A 19,078-nucleotide genomic window follows, 5' to 3' on the forward strand; every position below is an offset into this window, starting at 1 on the left:
GGGGGGGGAGACAGGATTGTATCACGGGGCTGGGAAACAGCTGGGAGGGGGAGGAATAGGTTCTAGAGGAGTCTTTGTGGATCTGGAAGCTGGCTGGGATCTGCCCCAGATGGGGAAGCTCTGCAGCAGCAGCTTTCCTGCCCTGTGCACATCAGGATCCCTCCCGATGTGTATATGACCAGGAGACAGCTGTCTCTTGGCCCTGTTATCCCTGCTAGCCCCTGGGTCAGCAGCCATGGGGAACTGAGAGCTCCCCCAGGCTGCTGCAGGTAGACATGCCCTGTGCTACCTATTCCATAGCAGTGTAATAAGCTTAAGTACCGTTAAGTGCTGTGACACACTCCAATACTATAATACTGGGGGACACAAAAGTACCCAGAGTAAGACAGGGCAGTTCTAAGACTAGAACTGATTGTATTTTCAGGTGGGTAACATGAAGCTTTTTCCAGTTCACAAACAACTGATACTTAAGCAAATGTATATTAAGTGAAATATCTATGGACAACATGATAAGCAGTTTTTAGCTTCTGGGCTGCTTGTAATCTGTTCACTTTGAGTAATCCCTATCTGTGGTGCATGAGTCACAGAATAATGTTTCTACTCTTCTCCCTGTTTCAATGACAAACTTTTTAATCTGGAGAATGATAAATACGAAGAACAGTAGCAAATAGTGAGTAGCAAGTAGTCTGGTTAGCACCACAGTCTGCCTGTTAATATATATGTGAATGCCTATGCAGAACAGCCATTTCACAATTTAATTATTATTTATTTATTTTTGGAATCACACATCTATTATCTGCATGAAGGTTAGCAAATTACAAATAAAGATAAGAACTGGGACTTGGAATGAAGCCTCTCAAATATCCACTTGGTTTACTTAGCCAGTTACCCAAATAAAACCTGATCCTGAGAGGAGCTGGACACCAACAACTGAAACTTCTCTGTGAATTCAAGATGAAGTAACAGTCCTCGTCTGATGGTAATCAACATAGTTCTGAGTTTGGAATCATTTTTTTCCAAATGATATTAAGTTTAATAGCCAGCACTGAGAATTGAACTGGGACTCTGAGATCTTGATTTGAAAACTATATTTGAGCAGTATTTGAACACAGTGGAGACTGCAATGTTCTGGGCATAGCTTTCAGATTCACAGATGCTTTATCATGTATGAGATGGAGGTTCTCCTGTGTAGCCCTCATTTATGCCAGTGGAGAAGAGTAGCTCTGGCATGCCCTCTTCTCTTCATTTTTTCCTCGGTCCCATATCTGAAAAGTGTTGGGGGTAGCTTGGCGGTCTCAGCCAGGTCCCACCAAAGGGAATTTTTTCTGCACAGGCAGAACTGTGCACTGGCCATTTCAAGCTATTTGCTGTAATGCAAAATGACTTTAGGAATCCATATAATCTGTCAGAGATTAATTTGTCAGTCACTTCTCATGGAGTTTGGCAGCAAACTTCCATAGACTTTCAGCAGGGAATTGAGGGCCCCACTTTCTTAGACATATTTGAAAATTATAATCCAAATTAAGTTGTCCCTTTTCTTTCACTCATCACTAGTAACAACAAGGACTGCAAGTGTGATAGCTAATTTTAGGTCTAAATCTGCATTTCTTGTTGAGCTCTTGGGTGCAAAAAGACTGTTGGAAGTGACCTTTCACAGTTCAGCAGCTGCTCAGCTGGAGTTATCATCACTGGAAGAGTAAATACATTTCTAACCAAGACAACAGAGCATCAACAACAACAACAACATAGAACATAACACTGGTCCTGCTTGCACTGTACGTGGTTAATATGCAACTATTTCTCTCAAAGTTCCCTCTCATTAACACTATACATTTTGAATCCATAAAAGGTTAAAAAAAAAGGAATCTATTTTGGAGCTGTTTCAGGTCTGTACGGTTCCAAGGCTTATCTGGGGAAGAAGTCATCATTGTTTCTAAAATGAATATTTGGCATAGGCTCTTTCCAAGAATGCATTAAATATCTTTATAAATACTACTAGCCAATTGCCTGTCAGGAATGACTGGGGGGCTGGGGTGGGGATGGATTGCCGCCACCCACTATCCCGCACCACCACAGGGGCAGGGGAGGGTGGTGGAAGCTTGCCTTGCAATCTCCTCTGTACCCCTTGGCCAGCACCCCATGCCACCACCACCTCCAGGGAGTTAGGCTGGGGGAGGGGGCAGTGAGGAGAAGGCCAGTGATGCTGACCTTGCCCCCACACTCCGTCCCCTCCATCCCCACCGTCCGGTCATGGTGATGCTTTGCTGTGCTGACGCTGCCTCCTGTCCAAAACACTCTTGGAGCACTCAGATTGGTTGTTTCAGTTAGGATTGTGATTGGCTGCCAAGACAACCAATCAGAGTATGAATAAAGTGTTATGGACCCACAGACAAACAGCTGGACTAAGGCTTTTATTATATTAGAATATTACCAGAAGGAACCCATGGACAACTCTGCTTTTTACCTGATACACACCATTACTGCATATTGATTGACAAGATGATTCACATGTGTGATTTATAAGCCATTAGGTAGAAAATGGCACTTTCTGGCCCAGCTATCAGACTATGCTACATGACTGTTATAGCATATCACTGTTCATAAGCTGAGCAGTAAATGACTCTAGCAAATACATAAGCAATTAAAATCAAAGGTAAATCATTCCACATGCACCTCTTTCTCTTTCCTTCAATGCATAATTCTAGGTAACTGCCCACTTTTAGCAGTGAGAGCTGTACACTATATGAATCTATTACTACAAGTCACATACTTACTGAAGAAAGTGCTACAGTAATGGTACAAAGAAAGTGATGATAGAAAGGTCCTCAAGGAGGTCAGGCAGGAAGAAGTCATGAACTTAACCAATATTTGCTTTCCTTCAGAGCCTGCAGCACAGCTACTTCTGTAGTATATAATTTAGTGTAATATTGGCAGCAAAACTGTAGATGAGTCAGAATAGGTGTCATAAAGGAAAGACAATAGTCAAGGAATTTCACAGCCATGTCAGAGCATAAATACTGACAGGTCAGCAGTGAGTGAAAATCATAGTAGTCTAATAGCCTATATGTAATTAATTAGTGGTTTCAGCCAGATTTTCCACTCCTTTCTAAAGAAAAAACAGAGAATTTAATTAAATTGTCTATACAAAAAATGTTGTAAGAAATCTGTTGTTATGGCATGGACTCTAAAACCAAAATACTAACCAGAGCTACTGAATACAGTACTATTTAGGTTTTAACATCTTCTATAGATGATGTGTTAGAAGGAATAAAGGAGTCAAGGAACTGACATAAAAAGCTAAACATGATGGGTAGGGAGAGACATTACATATCAAATGGTTTATGTGACTGGAAGCTGATTTAAACTTGTAACACAACAGAAGTTCAGTGCACATAAACTGGTTTAAAAATGGCCAAAACAAATTTAAGATAGAGCTGGATGGATGTAGTATCAGATTTAAGTGATTTAAGTTATACCAGTCTATCAAACTTTTGTTCTAGATCCCCTCCTGACTCAAGTTACCTTGCTGTTCTTCAGCATCCCATGATTCTATGTATGCCCATGCTGTCTCCTCTGTGGAGCTGGGCCAGCCCTACTGTCACCCTGCTAAGGCAACAAAGCCTCTGGTCCCCAGCCCTGTGTCCTGCTTGCACCTGCCAGTGGCAGTGTGGGGTGGGGAGGAGGAAAAAAGAGACCCCCACCCCCCACCATGCAGGCCCTCCCAGCTGTGCTCTGTCAGATCCAGGAGGTAGGGGGGAGGTGGACCATGGTGCAGGGGCCTCTGTTCTGCACCCCCTGACACTGCCCAGCTTGGCTGACAACCCACACAGCTCTCAGCCCTGGTCCTGCCTGCCTATGCCAGCCAAGCCTGGCAGGGTAGGGGGAAGAGTTGGGGAGAACAGGCTCCCCCCAGCTGTGCTTGCTCAGGTCAGGCAAGGCTGAGGCCAGGCCCACAGGGTGGAGGATCTGCTCCTCCCCACCCCCCACTGCTGCACCATTTGGCCAACCCAGGCAGGCAGGCAGGAGCCAGGACACAGTTGCGGCAGGACTGCCAACTGAGCTGCTCAGTATTGGGAGTAGAAGAAGGTGGGGGAGCAGAAGCCTTTGCCCCGCGGGTCTGGCCCCAACCTCCCCAGACCTGAGCAAGCACAGTTGGGTGGAGCCTGCACTCCCCCACCCTTCATCCTGCCCTAACCAGTGCAACTGACATGGGGCAGGCCAGAGCAGGGTTGAGAGCTGCATGGACTGGCAGTTGAGCCAGGCAGCTCTGGTGAAGGAGGGTGTGTGGGGAGGGAACCAGGGCCAGGCTGTGGGCTGGTGGTCCTTTGCTCCCCCACCCCCCTGATGCTGCCCAGCTCAGGTGACAGCCCAAATGGCTCTCAGCCCTGCTCCTGAGAAGATAGTTGATAGGAAAGGGAAGAAAATAGTTGGTAGGAAAAAATATTGTTCTCCCCCCTCCCCCCCACAGCCTCCTCCAAGCTGGGTGTGGGGAGGTGGGGGGAGGTGAAGGGTGAGGGAGCACAGGATCTCCCCCACCGCTCCAGCTGTGCTTGCTCAGGGCTGGGAGGGCTTGGCCCACAGGGTGGGAGTTTCTGCTTTCCCACTCCACTCTGTCCCCAATGCTCAGCTGACAGTCCTGGCATGGCTCTCAGCCCCAACTCCTGCCTGCCCATATAGGCCAAGTTTGGCAGCAGCAGGAGGCAGAGTTGAGCAGACCTCCCAAGCCACCCAGCTCTGATGACACGGGAAAAAATATTTTTTTCCTACCAACTATTTTCTTCCATTTTCTGCCAACTATTTTCTTAGATAGGAGTGGGGCTGAGAGCCATTTGGACTGTCAGGTGAGCCAGGCAGCATCAGTGGGGTGGGAGAGCAGAGGACCCCCAGCCCAGCCACCCCGCTCCACCCAAGAAAGCACAGTTGGGATGGTGTCCTCCTGCACTGACAAGGCTGCTGGTGGGAGGGGGGCATGGCTGAGGAAAGAGGCCTAGCTGAGAGGCATAAGAGTGCACACTCTGCCTTCTGGCCTAGTCAGTGCTGGCATCTGCTTGCTCCCCACCCCCACCTATGAGTAAATGTGCCTTCTGTTCACTCCTGATTCAATCTATGAAGGTCTGAGTAACCTGGGTAGATTGAATGGGTTCCACCTTGGGCTTTTTGAATGTCTATACTTAGCTGATGAAATTTTCTTTAAAATAAGTTGGTGTGCAACTGCATATTTAAACACACAGTTACACTTATACGCAAAAATGATTACACGTGAAAACTACTGTCATGATCTGTGCATGCAGTTACCTGATATCTTTTGTCAGTAATAGTTGAGGCAAAACCTGCACACCTTTCCTCATCCCGTGATTAAATATAAGGCCCTGTGTTTCTAGCCATATGTTTTCCTTAATCCTTTTATTTCAGAAGTTCATCACAAAGGCATCTGCAGTCATCCCTTTTTGGCTGGCCTAGTATCATAGATCACAAACTAAGGATTTCACTTGGCTATTACCTGGATGAGTGATATCTATTAAAAACTGAAGAACTGCTAGGGAATAGTGTTTGTTATTCGGTGGTTGGCAATGGAGTCAATGCAATTGCACAGAGCATAAGAGAGGCCAGAATTTAAGTTATAAATTGTACTGAAAATCTTGAATTTTAATATTCCTTCAGTTTTTGAAAAAAAAACCCCAACAACTCCTGCTGAGTCTTCACTCTCATGGAATCTACTTTCTGCTGGCTCAAATTAAATTTAACTTTGTAATCACTGGGTTGCAGGTGAGAAGACAAATGTTATTTACTTCAATATTTAATGGGAGCAGGACTCAGCAGATCTTGCTGTAAACATTGTGTAAGTATTAAAATACATGAAAACATATGACAGACATTGACATATCTGAACTATAATTAAAATAGACTATGGAATAGCCTTATGAAGCAGATGAGAACATCTTCCACCCAGGACCTAAAAATAGACTATAACAAGCAACAAAAATACAGCGTAGGGAACAATTCAGCACTGGAAGGTGGGCAGATAAAATGGCTAAATTTTTACATCTCTAATTTTATGAATCAATCTATCGGTGACATTTTACTGAGATATTTAACCAGAATCAGGACCCACAAAAAGCTTTGAGGTGGATGTCAGAGTTTAATTAAGATGAGCTGACAGTGAGAGTTTGCTGTGGAATAAGAGTGAATCTCTTCTCAAACCACAGGAATGATACAGGAAATGAACTGAGTTGCTTGTATAGGGACAAGAAACTGTTCAACTTCTTTTTACTTTGCAGTTTGCTGCTAAGGAAAAACTGTCCTGTGGTCACAATCAGGGTAATTAGATGTGACCACTGTCCTCTGATTGACTTTTTCCTCCCCATAAAGGCCAGACTTTTCCAATTTCATCAGTTATTGGTTTTTTTCATCAAGCAAAAAGTTCGTGTGTGTGGGATCCAAGTTTCCCAATAGACCTTGATTACTAAAGCTTACATTTATACAAAGACAATCCTGCTTTAAACAGAATGCTACTTTTGGCTTCTATCTTCCTTTCTTTCTACACTGTTAAATACACATTTTTATATGTCCCTAATCTGCAATATCACTTTAGAAATCTAAAAATATTTTTTCCTACCAACAATTTTTTTTCATTTCCTGCCAACTATCTTCTTACAACTGAAGAAATAGTTCTTCCCCCTTAGCCTTCAGCTTTCCTAACAGAGCTGTAATCAGCACCACTGCTGTTCACTTCCAACAAGCCACAAGCAGATCACATAAAGTAGGTTATTGCTATTCCTGAGGTTTTATGGCCTTTTAAAAGGCATTAGTCAATAAGAGCAATTACAAAATATAAGCTATCTGAAATGAATGATCAAAACAAAATTCACAAAACACAGATTTTTTTGGTAATCGCCAAAAATGGTTCTCAAACTCTCTAGGGCTAGGGACAGAAGTTACACATAAACCAGTTTGAGTGATCAGAAACTGGTTAAAACCTATAATAAAACAGAAGTTCAGTGCACATAAACCAGTTTCAAAATGGCTGAAACTTGTTTACTATAAACCTAGTAACTAATTTAGGTCAAACCAGATAATGAAACTTCTGTCCCAGACTCCTTCCTAGTTCAAGTTAAATCAAAGTCTTCCAGCATCCCAGGATGCTTTGCATCCCTGGGCTGGGCTGTTCTGTCTGGTCTAGAGAGCAGGGTTGGCCCTAGTCTTCTGCCCCCTAGCCAGAGCAGTGAGGGCTGACTGACAAGGGGTTGGGATGGAGACCACAGCTGGATATGCTTGGGGTGCTGGGGGCCGGGGGTGGAGATCATCCTGAGAGGGACTGCCTGCTAGGGAAACTCTGGATGGGGTCTGGGGCCAGGGAAGAGGGGTTAAATCCCCCTTCCCCAGCTCAGTGCTCCAGCCTCACCCCCAACTCTCTGGGGAGTAGGACCGGGGGCGGGGAGGGGGAACAGCCTTTGAGAGCTTAGCACAAGCATATGCATAAGAAACTGCAAGCAAGCATCTACTATCAAAGAGCAAAATGACAGAAAGCAAGTATGTAACTAGGAGCTTTTGGTTTAAACTGGCAAAAATCTTGTAGTGGCAGGGGAGGAGACTTAACAGGGAAATTAGGAGTTAATGAATATGTAAAAAGAAAGAGATTAAATATAAATATCCAGTATAATGATGGATTAGTTGAAGCTGGTAATTATCAAGGGTGGAGGAGGCTGTAGCATTATTGCAATGTGCTTCATAGTGGGAAGGAACTCACCATTACTTTTGAGTGCTGCCTCAAACAGACCTCCTTGACCTAATGTGCTGAGCGGTTTGGTCACTTTGATCCAACAATGCCTAGTTCCTGCTGTAATCAGTGGGAATTAAAGACATTTTTACATGCATTTCCAATGTGGTGCTGGGCACTTTTAATTAGCGTATGGTGCTAATTAAAAGTTCCTACGTATCACGTGCATCAGCAGTGCAGCGCATCCTCATGCTGAGAAAATGGAGGCAAGGCACTTCAAACTGATGCGCATGAAATGTGTTTTATTTCAAAGTGCACCACTGGCATTTTCTTTACTCCATTACTCTTAATGCTGGCGCTCCAGCTGCCCCTCTCTCCACGTGTTTCTGTTTACATGCACAGGTAAATCTATGCACCATATTTAAGTGCTCTTATTCATCAGAAGCTTCTCAACCCATTATCAAGCTGACTAGTAGGGCTGAAATGCCACATTAACAGAAAATTTTCAGGCTTACCCTACTCTTCATTATAGGGTAACTAGAGATGTTTACCTCATCTTGCACTGCATTTTTGTTTCCCTGCCCAAAATTTACATTGATTTTCTTAAAGGGATAAATTTATAAGGCTACCTATTTTCCCTATCTGAGCTGCACACAGAATACTTGGAAATGCTGTATCTAAAGGTCTATTTCCACTCTTATCTTTTCAGCTGCTGTGGCACAGCTGGGGAAAGGGTGAGATGGAAGATATCCCCAGTGGCAACAGGTTTGCAAAACCCTTCTGCTGTTACCAGCTTCTTCTCTCCTGCCTGTGTTACTGCTTCATCTAGGAGATTCTGGAAAACATAGTACCCATATCTAAAAAAGGGGAAAAGGGGGATCCAGGGAACTACCAACCAGTCTGCCTTACCTCAGTCTCTGGAAAAATCATGGAGCAGCTCCTCAAAGAATTAATCTCAAAGCACTTGGAGGAGAAGAAGGTGATTAGGAACAGTCAGCATGGATTCACCAAGGGCAAGTCATGCCTGACCAACTTGATTACCTTCTATGATGAGATGACTGACTCTATGGATGTGGGGAGACCAGTGGATCTGGTATACCTCAATTTTAGCAAGGCTTTTGATATAGTCTCCCACAACATTCTCGCAGGCAAGCTAAGGAAGTATGGACTAGATGAATGGATTGTAAAATGGATAGAAAACTGGTTGGAGTGTTCAGCTCAGAGGGTAATCAATAATCAATGGCTCAAAGTCTAGATGGCAGCAAGTATCAAGTGGAGTGCCCCAGGAGTTGATCCTGGGGCTGTTTTTGTTTAATGTCTTCATCAATGATCTGGAAGGCAGCATAAAGTGCACCCTCAGCAAGTTTGCAGATGACACCAAGCTGGGGGAGGTGGAGCCGGGGGAGTAGAAAATATGCTGGAGGGTAGGGCTAGGATTCAGAGTGACCTAAAACAATTAGAGGATTAGGCCAAAATAAATTTCATGAAGTTCAACAAGGACAAGTGCAAAGTCCTGCATTTAGGACAGAACAATCCCATGCACTGGTACAGACTGGAGGCTGACTGGCTGGGCAACAGCTCTGCAGAAAAGGACCTGGGGGGGTTACAGTGGACAATAAGCTGAATTTGAGCCAGCCCTTGTTGCAAAGAAGGCCAACGGCATACTGGGCTGCAATGTTAGGAGTGTTGCCAGTAGGTCCAAGAAAGTAATTATTCCCCTCTATTCAGCACTGGTGAGGCCACATCTAGAGAACTGTTTTCAATTTTGCCCCCCCCAGTTACAGAAAGGATGTAGACAAATTGAAGAGAATCAACTGGAGGGCAAAAAAAAATGGTGAGGCAGAGCTGGAGCATATATGACTTATGAGAGGCTGAGGAAATTGGGCTTATTTAGTCTAGAGAAGAGAAGACTGAGAGGGATTTAATAGCAGCCTTCAACTCCCTGAAGTGGGGTTCAAAAGAGGATGGAGCTAGACTGTTCTCAGTGGTGGCAGATGACACAACAAGGAGCAATGGTCTCAAGTTGCAGCAAGGGAAGTTTAGAACTTTAAAACATTTTTTTTTTTACAACAGAATATGTAAAATAATTCAAAGTGACCTGAAAAGGCAACCCCCCAGCCCCCCCCCCAACACAAACAAACAAAAAACAACAAAGTTTAGGCAGTGTAAGATTGATGTTGTAGCCATGATAGTCCAGAAATTGTGAGGGGCAAGGATTTCTTAGGGTGACCAACTATATTTGATCCAATGAAAGATGCCACCCTAAAAGATCCTTGCTTTTCCCATTTTATTTTTTTTAACATCTGAGGTTCTCTATATATTTGGGGGTTCTTCTAAAATTGCTGGAATTGCATTTTACCTATATTTTGCAGAAGGATCTTAGGGATTTCATGTAGTTTGTACAGCTTTATTGAATATTCTAATGTTTCATAATGTGCTGAATGCTCTCTTATATAACCCTGTAATAAACTTATCAATATCCCACACAGAAAAAGATATAAGATTTGATTCTTTCACCCTCAGGACAAGTGGTTTATAAAGAAGCTGGTTTTGGATAGATGAAATAAGACATATTTGAATAAGTAAGCCCAGGAGGCCCAGATCAATAATTTGTGGTGGCCCAGGTCAGTAATTATCATACACAAACATTCAGAGACTTAGTCAGGTCTCTGTGGTGAGAAAATGAGGTTGGGAATATCAATGAGACAAAGCTCTTTAGTGCGATTTCCAGAAATTTGTGGTTTCAGTTAGGTAATGAACATTGAGAACCATGAGCTATGCGATGGATCAGCCCAGGTAAGTACTAAGGGGCCTGACAGACATCAGGACAAGGGGGTACCAAGGGCACTCACTGGGGGGCTTAAATGTCTCTACACTAATGTGTCATGGGGAACAAGCAGGAGGAACTTGAACTCCTGCTTGCAAGCAACAACTTCGACCTGGTTAGGGTAATTGAAACCTAGTGGGACCCTATTCACAACTGGGCTGTAGGCATTGAAGGTTATAGGTTGTACAGATGGGATAGTGGGGGGGAAAAAAAAAGGTGTGTGTGTGTTGCTCCCTATGTTAAGGAGCAATATACATCTATAATCATGATGAAATCAGAGGAGGGCCAAACTGAGGTACTGTGGTTTAGGATACAAGGGGCTCGAGGGGAAATGGACTTGGTAGTGGGGATCTACTATAGACTGCCACACCAGGAGGATGAGCTAGACCTGGAATTCTCTAGGCAGCTCTCAGAGGCCGTACGGTCAAGAGATATGATTGTTGTGGGTGACCTAAACTACCCTGACATGTCGTGGGAGGATCAGTAATCCAGAACTAATTGCTCACACAGGTTCTTAATCTGCATACAGGATCTCCACCTGATGCAGGAGGTATATGATCCCACTTGGGGGAACACCTTGCTGGACCTGGTGCTGGCTACAGGGGACAACTTGGTGGAGGATCTGCAGGTACAAGGCAACCTAGGGGATAGGGACCATCAATTGATTGAATTCACTATCTGGCAAAGGTGGGAAAAGTAACCAGCAGGGCAGAAGTCCTAGACTTCAGAAAGTCTAACTTCAGGGTATGTAGGAGATTAGGTAGTGGGTCATTAAAGCTCAAGAGCATTGACAAAATGGGGGTCCAGGAAGGGTGGTCGTTCCTCAAGGAAGTAATCCTTCGGGCACAGAAGGAAGCAATCCTACTGCATAGAAAAGGGGGCAAAGGGGCCAAGAAACCCTCCTGGATAAACAGGGAAATCCAGGAAAGCCTAAGGGCAAAAAAGGGGAATACATGCTGTGGAGGCAGGGGGTAGCTACCAAGGAGTATACTTGCTTTTGCAGGGAATCAGTTAGGAAGGCCAAAGCAGCATTAGAACTCAGGCTGGTGACAAAAATTAAGGACAACAAAAAGTCCTTCTTTTGGTATACAGGGAGCAAAAAGAAGGAGCAGGGCAGCATAGGACCCCTACAGGTTAGACAAGGGCAGCTGGTGATAGATAGGAGGGACAAAGCAGAGCTCTTCAATGAGTTTTTTCCCCTCTGTATTCTTGAACTCAGATCTAGACAAATCTCCCAAATGCATTACTGACAGAAGCAGGAGAAACATCAGCCTACCAACTGTCAGTGCCAACCTAGTAAAGGGACACTTGGAGGGGCTGGATGTGTTTAAATCAGTGGGACCAGATAAGCTCCACCCAAGGGTGATGAAAGAATTAGCCAGTGTCATAGAAGAGCCACTGGTACGACTGTTTGAGCACTCATAGTACCCAGGTAAGGTCCCTGAGGACTGGAAAAGTGCCAATGTGGTTCCTATTTTCAAGAAGGGGAGGAAGGAGGATCAGGGTAACTATAGATCAATTAGTCTCACCTCTATCCTTGGGAAAATTCTTGAAAAAATTATCAAGGATCAATTTGTAGGCATCCAGTGGGTAATATGCTGAAGGGCAACCAGCATGGGTTCATAGCAGGTAGATCCTGCCTGACTAACTTTGTTTCTTTCTATGACCAAGTCACTAAATGCTTAGATGCAAGAGTCGAGATAGATGTCATCTGCTTGGACTTTAAAAAGGCCTTTGACACAGTATCCCATCCTATTCTTATAACAAATTGAGCGGCTGTGCCATAGACGATTAACACAGTCACGTGGGTGGCAAATTGGCTTAAGGGTCATACCCAGAGAGTGATGGTGGATGGGTGGGTATCGACCTTGAAAGATGTGGGCAGTGGAGTCCCCCAAGGCTTGGTCCTTGGGCCAGTGCTGTTCAATATCTTCATCAGCGACCTGGATGAGGGTGTGGAAAGCACTCTGTCCAAATTCGCAGATGATACCAAACTATGGGGTGAAGCAAATACACTGATTGAAAGAATCCAAATCCAGGCAGACCTGGACAGGTTAGAGAAGTGGGCAGAAAACAATAGGATGCAGTTCAACAAGGACAAGTGCAAGGTGCTGCACCTAGGGAGAGGGAATCACCAGCACACCTATAGGCTGGGGGATGACCTTGTCAACAGCACAGTGGCAGAAAGAGATCTGAGTTGTTGTTGACTTCAAATGAATGAGTCGTTAATGTGACAAAGTAATTAGCAGAGCTAACCACACTTTGTCATGCATTAGTAGGTGGGTCACAAACAGGTCCAGAGAGGTGATGCTCCGCCTCTATGCAGCACTGGTCAGGCCACAGCTAGAGTACTGCATCCAATTCTGGGCACCATAATTCAAGAAGGATGTGGATAGCTGTGAGATGGTCCAGATGAGGGCCACTTGTATGGTTAGAGGCCTGCAGGGAAGGCCTTATGAGGAAAGACTGAGGGACCTGGACCTTTTCAGCCTCCTCAAGAGAAGGCTGAGGGGGGATCTTGTGGCAGTATACAAATTCACTGCGGGGGCAGGGGGAGGGAAAGGGCAGCATGGAATAGGAGATGCTCTGTTTACCAGAGCACCCCTTGGAATAACCAGAAACAACGGCCACAAGCTGATGGAGAGTAGCTTTAGGTTGGACATTATGACTTCTTCACGGTGAGGGTTGCCAGAATCTGGAATGGGCTTCCAAGGGAGGTGGTGCTCTCCCCTACCTTCAAGGTTTTCAAGAGGAGACTGGACAAGCACCTGGCTGGGGTTACATGACCCTAGCACTTTTTCCTGCCACTGGCAGGGGGTTGGACTTGATTATCCTTTGAGGTCCCTTCCAACTGTAGCATCTATGAATCTATGGAAGCCTTTGTTGCAGTATTTTGGCTTTTCCATACATTTATTCAGCTAATAAAAGGGTAGTGTCATTTTTTAGTAGTAAATTATTTTCCAAGCCTCAAAAGAAGTTCAGTTTCTCGTCTGAAGTGGTACAATAAGGTCAAATGACAACTAGAACTGTCAGGCCAGGTGTGCAATACCAAATAATTGTCTGCAATTTATGTGAAATGAACATGGGTATGACAGTTGAATAATGAAGACTACTGTTTGCTAACACATTATTTCTGGAATCATCATAAAAGTGATAGTCCTGGGAGTGATTCTTATGCATAACCAATCAGTTTATTCAAACAGGCACCCTCATTCCTGTAAATCTTTCAAAGGTATGTGCCACAGAAACTGGCACTATGCTGTTTGAGGAATAGGATGAATGGACAAAATACTGCAGTTTTTCAGCTGGGCACATTCTTTTTATTTTCCCCCCAATATTTTGGTTGGTCAAGCTGAAGAGAAAAACATAAATGCATTCTACATTCAATAGATGTGTTAATGAGTTACTGACAAAGGCAATGAATAATAGTACTTACCCTAGTCCTAGCAGTTGGCAGACATTGTTTGAAATCTGCTCAGTCCAGTAATCTGCACATACTAGATGCCATTTATTCTCAATCCTGAATTGTACCAACCCATTGACACTTAAAGAACCATTAAACAGACGTACTATGGACAAAAACAGACATATGAATTATCAGCTAGGCTAAAGTACTGGAAATATAATGCAGACAACAGACTAGATACATTAGTGCTAGACCACAGAGCTCTAAGTTACTTGGTCTTGCAGCAGAGAGGAAATATGTGCCATAAAGATGATATAGCCCAATGATGGCAAACCTGTTACTGACACATCTTCCTGCATTTCTAATCCCGGGGGCAGGAGGAAGGGAGACAGTGTCCAACAAAATTACTGCCAAAGCCTCATCAATGACAGCTGTTCAATTGATATAAGCCCAGATTTCAACCAACCTCTTTTCAGGTTTTTTTTCAGCCAGCAGTACCTTATTTCAAATCATGATGCAAGGACTTAGCTACCAAAGTGTCACTGTAACCAGACTGGTGATTACCATAAAAAGAGTAGCTGACTGAAAACTGAAGTTTTCATCTTGTGGGAAATGCTATCATTTTGTCATTTGCTTTGCCACAAATCTTGACTAAGAAAGACAAAATATCAAAGCTTTTTGAAGAAGAAAACATTCAGAAAAAAATATTTGGAAACATTATAAAAAGCAATTTGAAGAGGAGACAGTCACTTAATCATTTACCTCATTATTAGAGGTGCAGACTAATATTGAAGCCAATTTTTGCATTAGGGTTTTTGTTTGTTTTTTTTAACTAGAAACAGTTTATCTCAAATTAAATTACATATTCTAGTACATGGTATTAGAACAAGTTATGGCAAAAAAATCTTTGGAATCAAGTACAGAATACCAGACAGAGATTACCTTAGCCATATTTTTAAAATGCCTACATTAAAAATGTTTTAAAAATCTGTTTCATCTATTCTTTGTTAAATAATTATATTCACAGCTTTTGCTGTAAGATACTTTAATATAGTTTTTATTTTTATTATAAATTATATTATTTTAATATACAATATTAAACTAACCTAAGCTAATATTTAATATATAATACTAAGCTAAACTAATATTAAACTAAATAAAAAAAACTATTTTTAATATATAATATTCTCACCATCAAAAATAACAAGCTAAAACAGAAAAGTTAATGTTTGCTTTTAGATACAGGAGCAGATCCAGTTGCACCTCCCTTTCATTCCTTCTCCACACAAAGTTAATAACTTGGCAGTGGCAGCAGCATTTCTAGTCAGACAGCATTGGGTGCATCTACATGTTCATTAATGTGCCTTAGATACTGCGCTTCTAGTTTATTACTTCCTTAATAAATGGCTCATTAAAAGCCATGTGAATTCTTCTAAACTCCTCATTCCACAGGTGGTAATTACCGTCTCTCCTATTTAATAGTCTTCATGTTCCACTAATTAAGCTAGCCTTTCTGGCTGTTGGCTGCTTCTGGTAACACATTTCTTACTTAACCCTGCAGACTGCTTCCAACTTATTCCAGTAAAGTTGTATTTGTTTTTAATTTGATCTTAAACTGCCCCAATGATCTCATGAGCTCCCTTTAGCCCCAAACGTCTGTGAATCTGTGAATAAGAGAGTCCTAGCTCCCTTATTAAAGATTATTAAAGCTTCTAATTCCTTTTTACCCAGAGAAAAGTATATGTTGTACTACATGGGATAATGCACAACCATCTGCGCCCCCTTTTCAGCATTGGGTGCATCTACATGTTCATTAATGTGCCTTAGATACTGCGCTTCTAGTTTATTACTTCCTTAATAAATGGCTCATTAAAAGCCATGTGAATTCTTCTAAACTCCTCATTCCACAGGTGGTAATTACCGTCTCTCCTATTTAATAGTCTTCATGTTCCACTAATTAAGCTAGCCTTTCTGGCTGTTGGCTGCTTCTGGTAACACATTTCTTACTTAACCCTGCAGACTGCTTCCAACTTATTCCAGTAAAGTTGTATTTGTTTTTAATTTGATCTTAAACTGCCCCAATGATCTCATGAGCTCCCTTTAGCCCCAAACGTCTGTGAATCTGTGAATAAGAGAGTCCTAGCTCCCTTATTAAAGATTATTAAAGCTTCTAATTCCTTTTTACCCAGAGAAAAGTATATGTTGTACTACATGGGATAATGCACAACCATCTGCGCCCCCTTTTCAAAATCCTAGATCTGCCCATGTTTGCATATATGCACATTATGGCTGCTGAAGTAAACAGGAGCTTCACAGATAGTGGAGTCACAGCAGCTGTTGCTTCCCTTGCCATAGTAACTTGCACATACTTTGTGAGCAGCTCTGAAAAGCTGGTCCAATTTCTGCTCCCACAGCTGTCCTCTCCTTTGTTCTCTTAAAGAAGCTGGAGTCGAGGCAGTCATGGAAGTGCTAGATTTTGGGGCATGGGTTTACAAGCACTAATCATTTTGGAGTTTTCAACAGCAAGAGAATTATTTTTAAAGGAGTCATGTTTTTGCTAATACTGCTGACTTCACTCTTCAATTTAAGAGTTATGCTCTTAAACTGTTTTAAGTAGCCTGCACCTTTAAATTTAGAGACATCTCCCTGCATTTTGCAGGGATACCTTCTTGTTCAGATATAAAGTTTTGGAGTGAGTCACTTTCTTTACTGTCTCTGACAGAGACCTTGAGCCAGATCCTAAACTTGTATAAATCACCACAGCTTCACCGTGTCATTAAGAGCTGGGTCAATTTAAAACAGTGGAGGGTCTAGCTCTTTATATTTCAACCTTTCTTTTGTTTCCTTAAATCAAACATAAAAGTCATTATTATTGAAAAATACATGGACAGGTTTTGCATTTAAGGGAGACTTACCACACTCTGCTTCATCGGATCCATCTTTACATTGCTTGAGTCTGTCACAGAGGTTGGCTAGTGGAATACATTCCCCACTTCCACAGTGATAATCATTGTGTCCACAGGTCTCTAAAATAGTTTTATCAGCAAAGAAAACAAAACTGTTATTCCAGTGCGAGCCTGGTCTTCCACACAGATCTTCCAACCCAATGGAGGGAAAAAAAAAGGACTCTTTACTAGTATCCTACTGCCATTAGAATATATGTATATATAAATATACATACATTGCAAAATAACATAATATATAAATAAAAGTTAATGAAGGGGAAGCAATTAACAGTGTTGCAATGTGAAGTATATTGCTGTTGATAACAGTGTTTACTTTCTAGCATTTCTAGCATTCTGTTAATTCTGAGTAGCTTCTGAGTTGGCTTTGAGTGTAACAATTTATATAAAGATAAAACCCACAGGTGTAATCCTGGTTCCAGTGAAGTCAAGGACAAACCTCCCATTAACTTTTAGCGTGCCTTGGATTTCATCCTAAAATATTAAAAAATAACTTGTAATTTTGCATCTAGATTCTTAGTATTTTTTTTTTAAAAGGTCTCTAACATATCACAAGGTAGGCATCTTAAGGGCCCCTCTATGCATGTAAATAAAGGCACAATGGGATCTAACAGACGATCCACACAATTGTGTCTCCTGCCATGCCACACGTGCATGACAGAGGTGCAATTGTGGGATTGCACATTAGATCCTATCACACCTTATCACCAGTGAAGAGGGAGCCTGGGATTGTGGTCCCTGACAGGGTTCATGACAGGGGCAATGGGGGAGAATGCTGCAGATGCTGTGAGCCTCGTGAGGTGTGGGGCTTGAAGCCATGACAAAGGGCAGGATGTTGCCACCGCTACAAGCCTTGTGAGGTGCAGGGTTCATAGCAGCAGTGAGGAAAACCCTGCTGTGAGCCCCACAACCAACAATGCTGCCATCACTGCAAGCCCTACAGCCAATGAGGCTCACAGCAGCAGCAGGAGCAGCATTCTCTGTGCTGTGAGCCATGCAGTTGATGAGGTTCACAGTGGGGGCAGCACTGGAAACACTCCCACCAACATTGGCAATCCATAGGGTCCCACATGCACCCACTGAGATTGCCCATGCACTCCCTGGAAATGCCAGCTGTGAAATGGGAAGGGCCAATGGAAGTGCACATTTGGTTTCACCACTGGTGATTTTTGGAGTTGGTGATCAGTGCTGGGGCCATGGGGGACCCTCCCCCCCAGTCACTGATCTGGTGCCCCCCAGACTCGGGAGGCACCAGTCATCCATACCTACCAACGTGAACCTTGTCAGCTGTGGGGTTGGTGGTAGGGTGGCCATCAGTCTGGTTGTCCTCTTTCCTCTACGGGAACTATTTTTCTCTTAAAGAGAAAAATAGAGGACATAAAGGCATCGGGTTTCATATCAATACAGGACAACCAGACTGATGGCGACCCTACCACCAACCCCACAGCTGACAAGGCTCATGTTGGTGGGAATGGCGATCTGGTGCCTCCCAAGTAGCAGAATACCAGACAGAGTAGCAGAAAACCAGAATGTCCTCTATGATGGCCACCCTAGTTGGTGGCAAGTGGTACACTGATGTGGCTAGAACCCCATGTCAGTTGATGGGCTATCAAGGGGCTCCTTGAACCAGATTTTTAAGAGCTCAAAACCTATAGTTGGGCCTAGATTTTTCAAAAGAGCTCAGCTCTCATTTAAGCAGCACAATAAGGAGAAGACACTCAAAGCCGCTCAATGTCCAGGTTGCTAAGAATATTCTTGATGAGATGTACTATTATCAAAATATGCTGTTTTACATAGGTCAAAACATTTCATGGAGATGTATGACTTTGGTGATATTTTTTTCTGGTCAACTGTTGAGGTCCAGGGTGCTCTGGTCACTTCTGATGACAGAATGGAGCCAGTAGCAAAAAATAGATCTTTCTAAGTGGAAAATGGATAGTTTTACAAAATTTCTTTTCACAAAACATTCAAGAGATATTGCTTTCATTCCCATGTGAAACAAAAACAAATTCTGAAGCCTCAAAATTTGTTGTGATAAAGGAGTGCTGTCCATATTTCAGTACAACTCTTTTTTCAGTAGCTTACACTGAGACACTTACAGACAGATTTTCAAAAGATCTAGTTATCCAGGAGTGGTGCTTTTATCCCTAATTTTGCTACCTGTA

The 19,078-nt window shown here is 43.0% G+C and overlaps 1 protein-coding gene across 1 annotated transcript in view; it reads right to left on the minus strand.

Annotated features, from left to right (window-relative positions):
- TMPRSS15 (transmembrane serine protease 15) overlaps positions 1-19,078 on the minus strand; it is a 109,068-nt gene that overhangs the window by 20,285 nt on the left and 69,705 nt on the right. The window contains exons 17-18 of the mRNA XM_014519606.1: positions 16,866-16,976; positions 13,981-14,113 (exon numbers count right to left, since the gene is read on the minus strand). Of these exons, the coding sequence (XP_014375092.1) occupies positions 13,981-14,113; positions 16,866-16,976 (244 nt within the window). The remainder of the gene's footprint in view (positions 1-13,980; positions 14,114-16,865; positions 16,977-19,078) is intronic.

The sequence above is a fragment of the Alligator sinensis genome, unplaced genomic scaffold (assembly GCF_000455745.1).
Source record: "Alligator sinensis unplaced genomic scaffold, ASM45574v1 scaffold486_1, whole genome shotgun sequence".
In the NCBI taxonomy this organism is placed as follows: domain Eukaryota; kingdom Metazoa; phylum Chordata; order Crocodylia; family Alligatoridae; genus Alligator; species Alligator sinensis.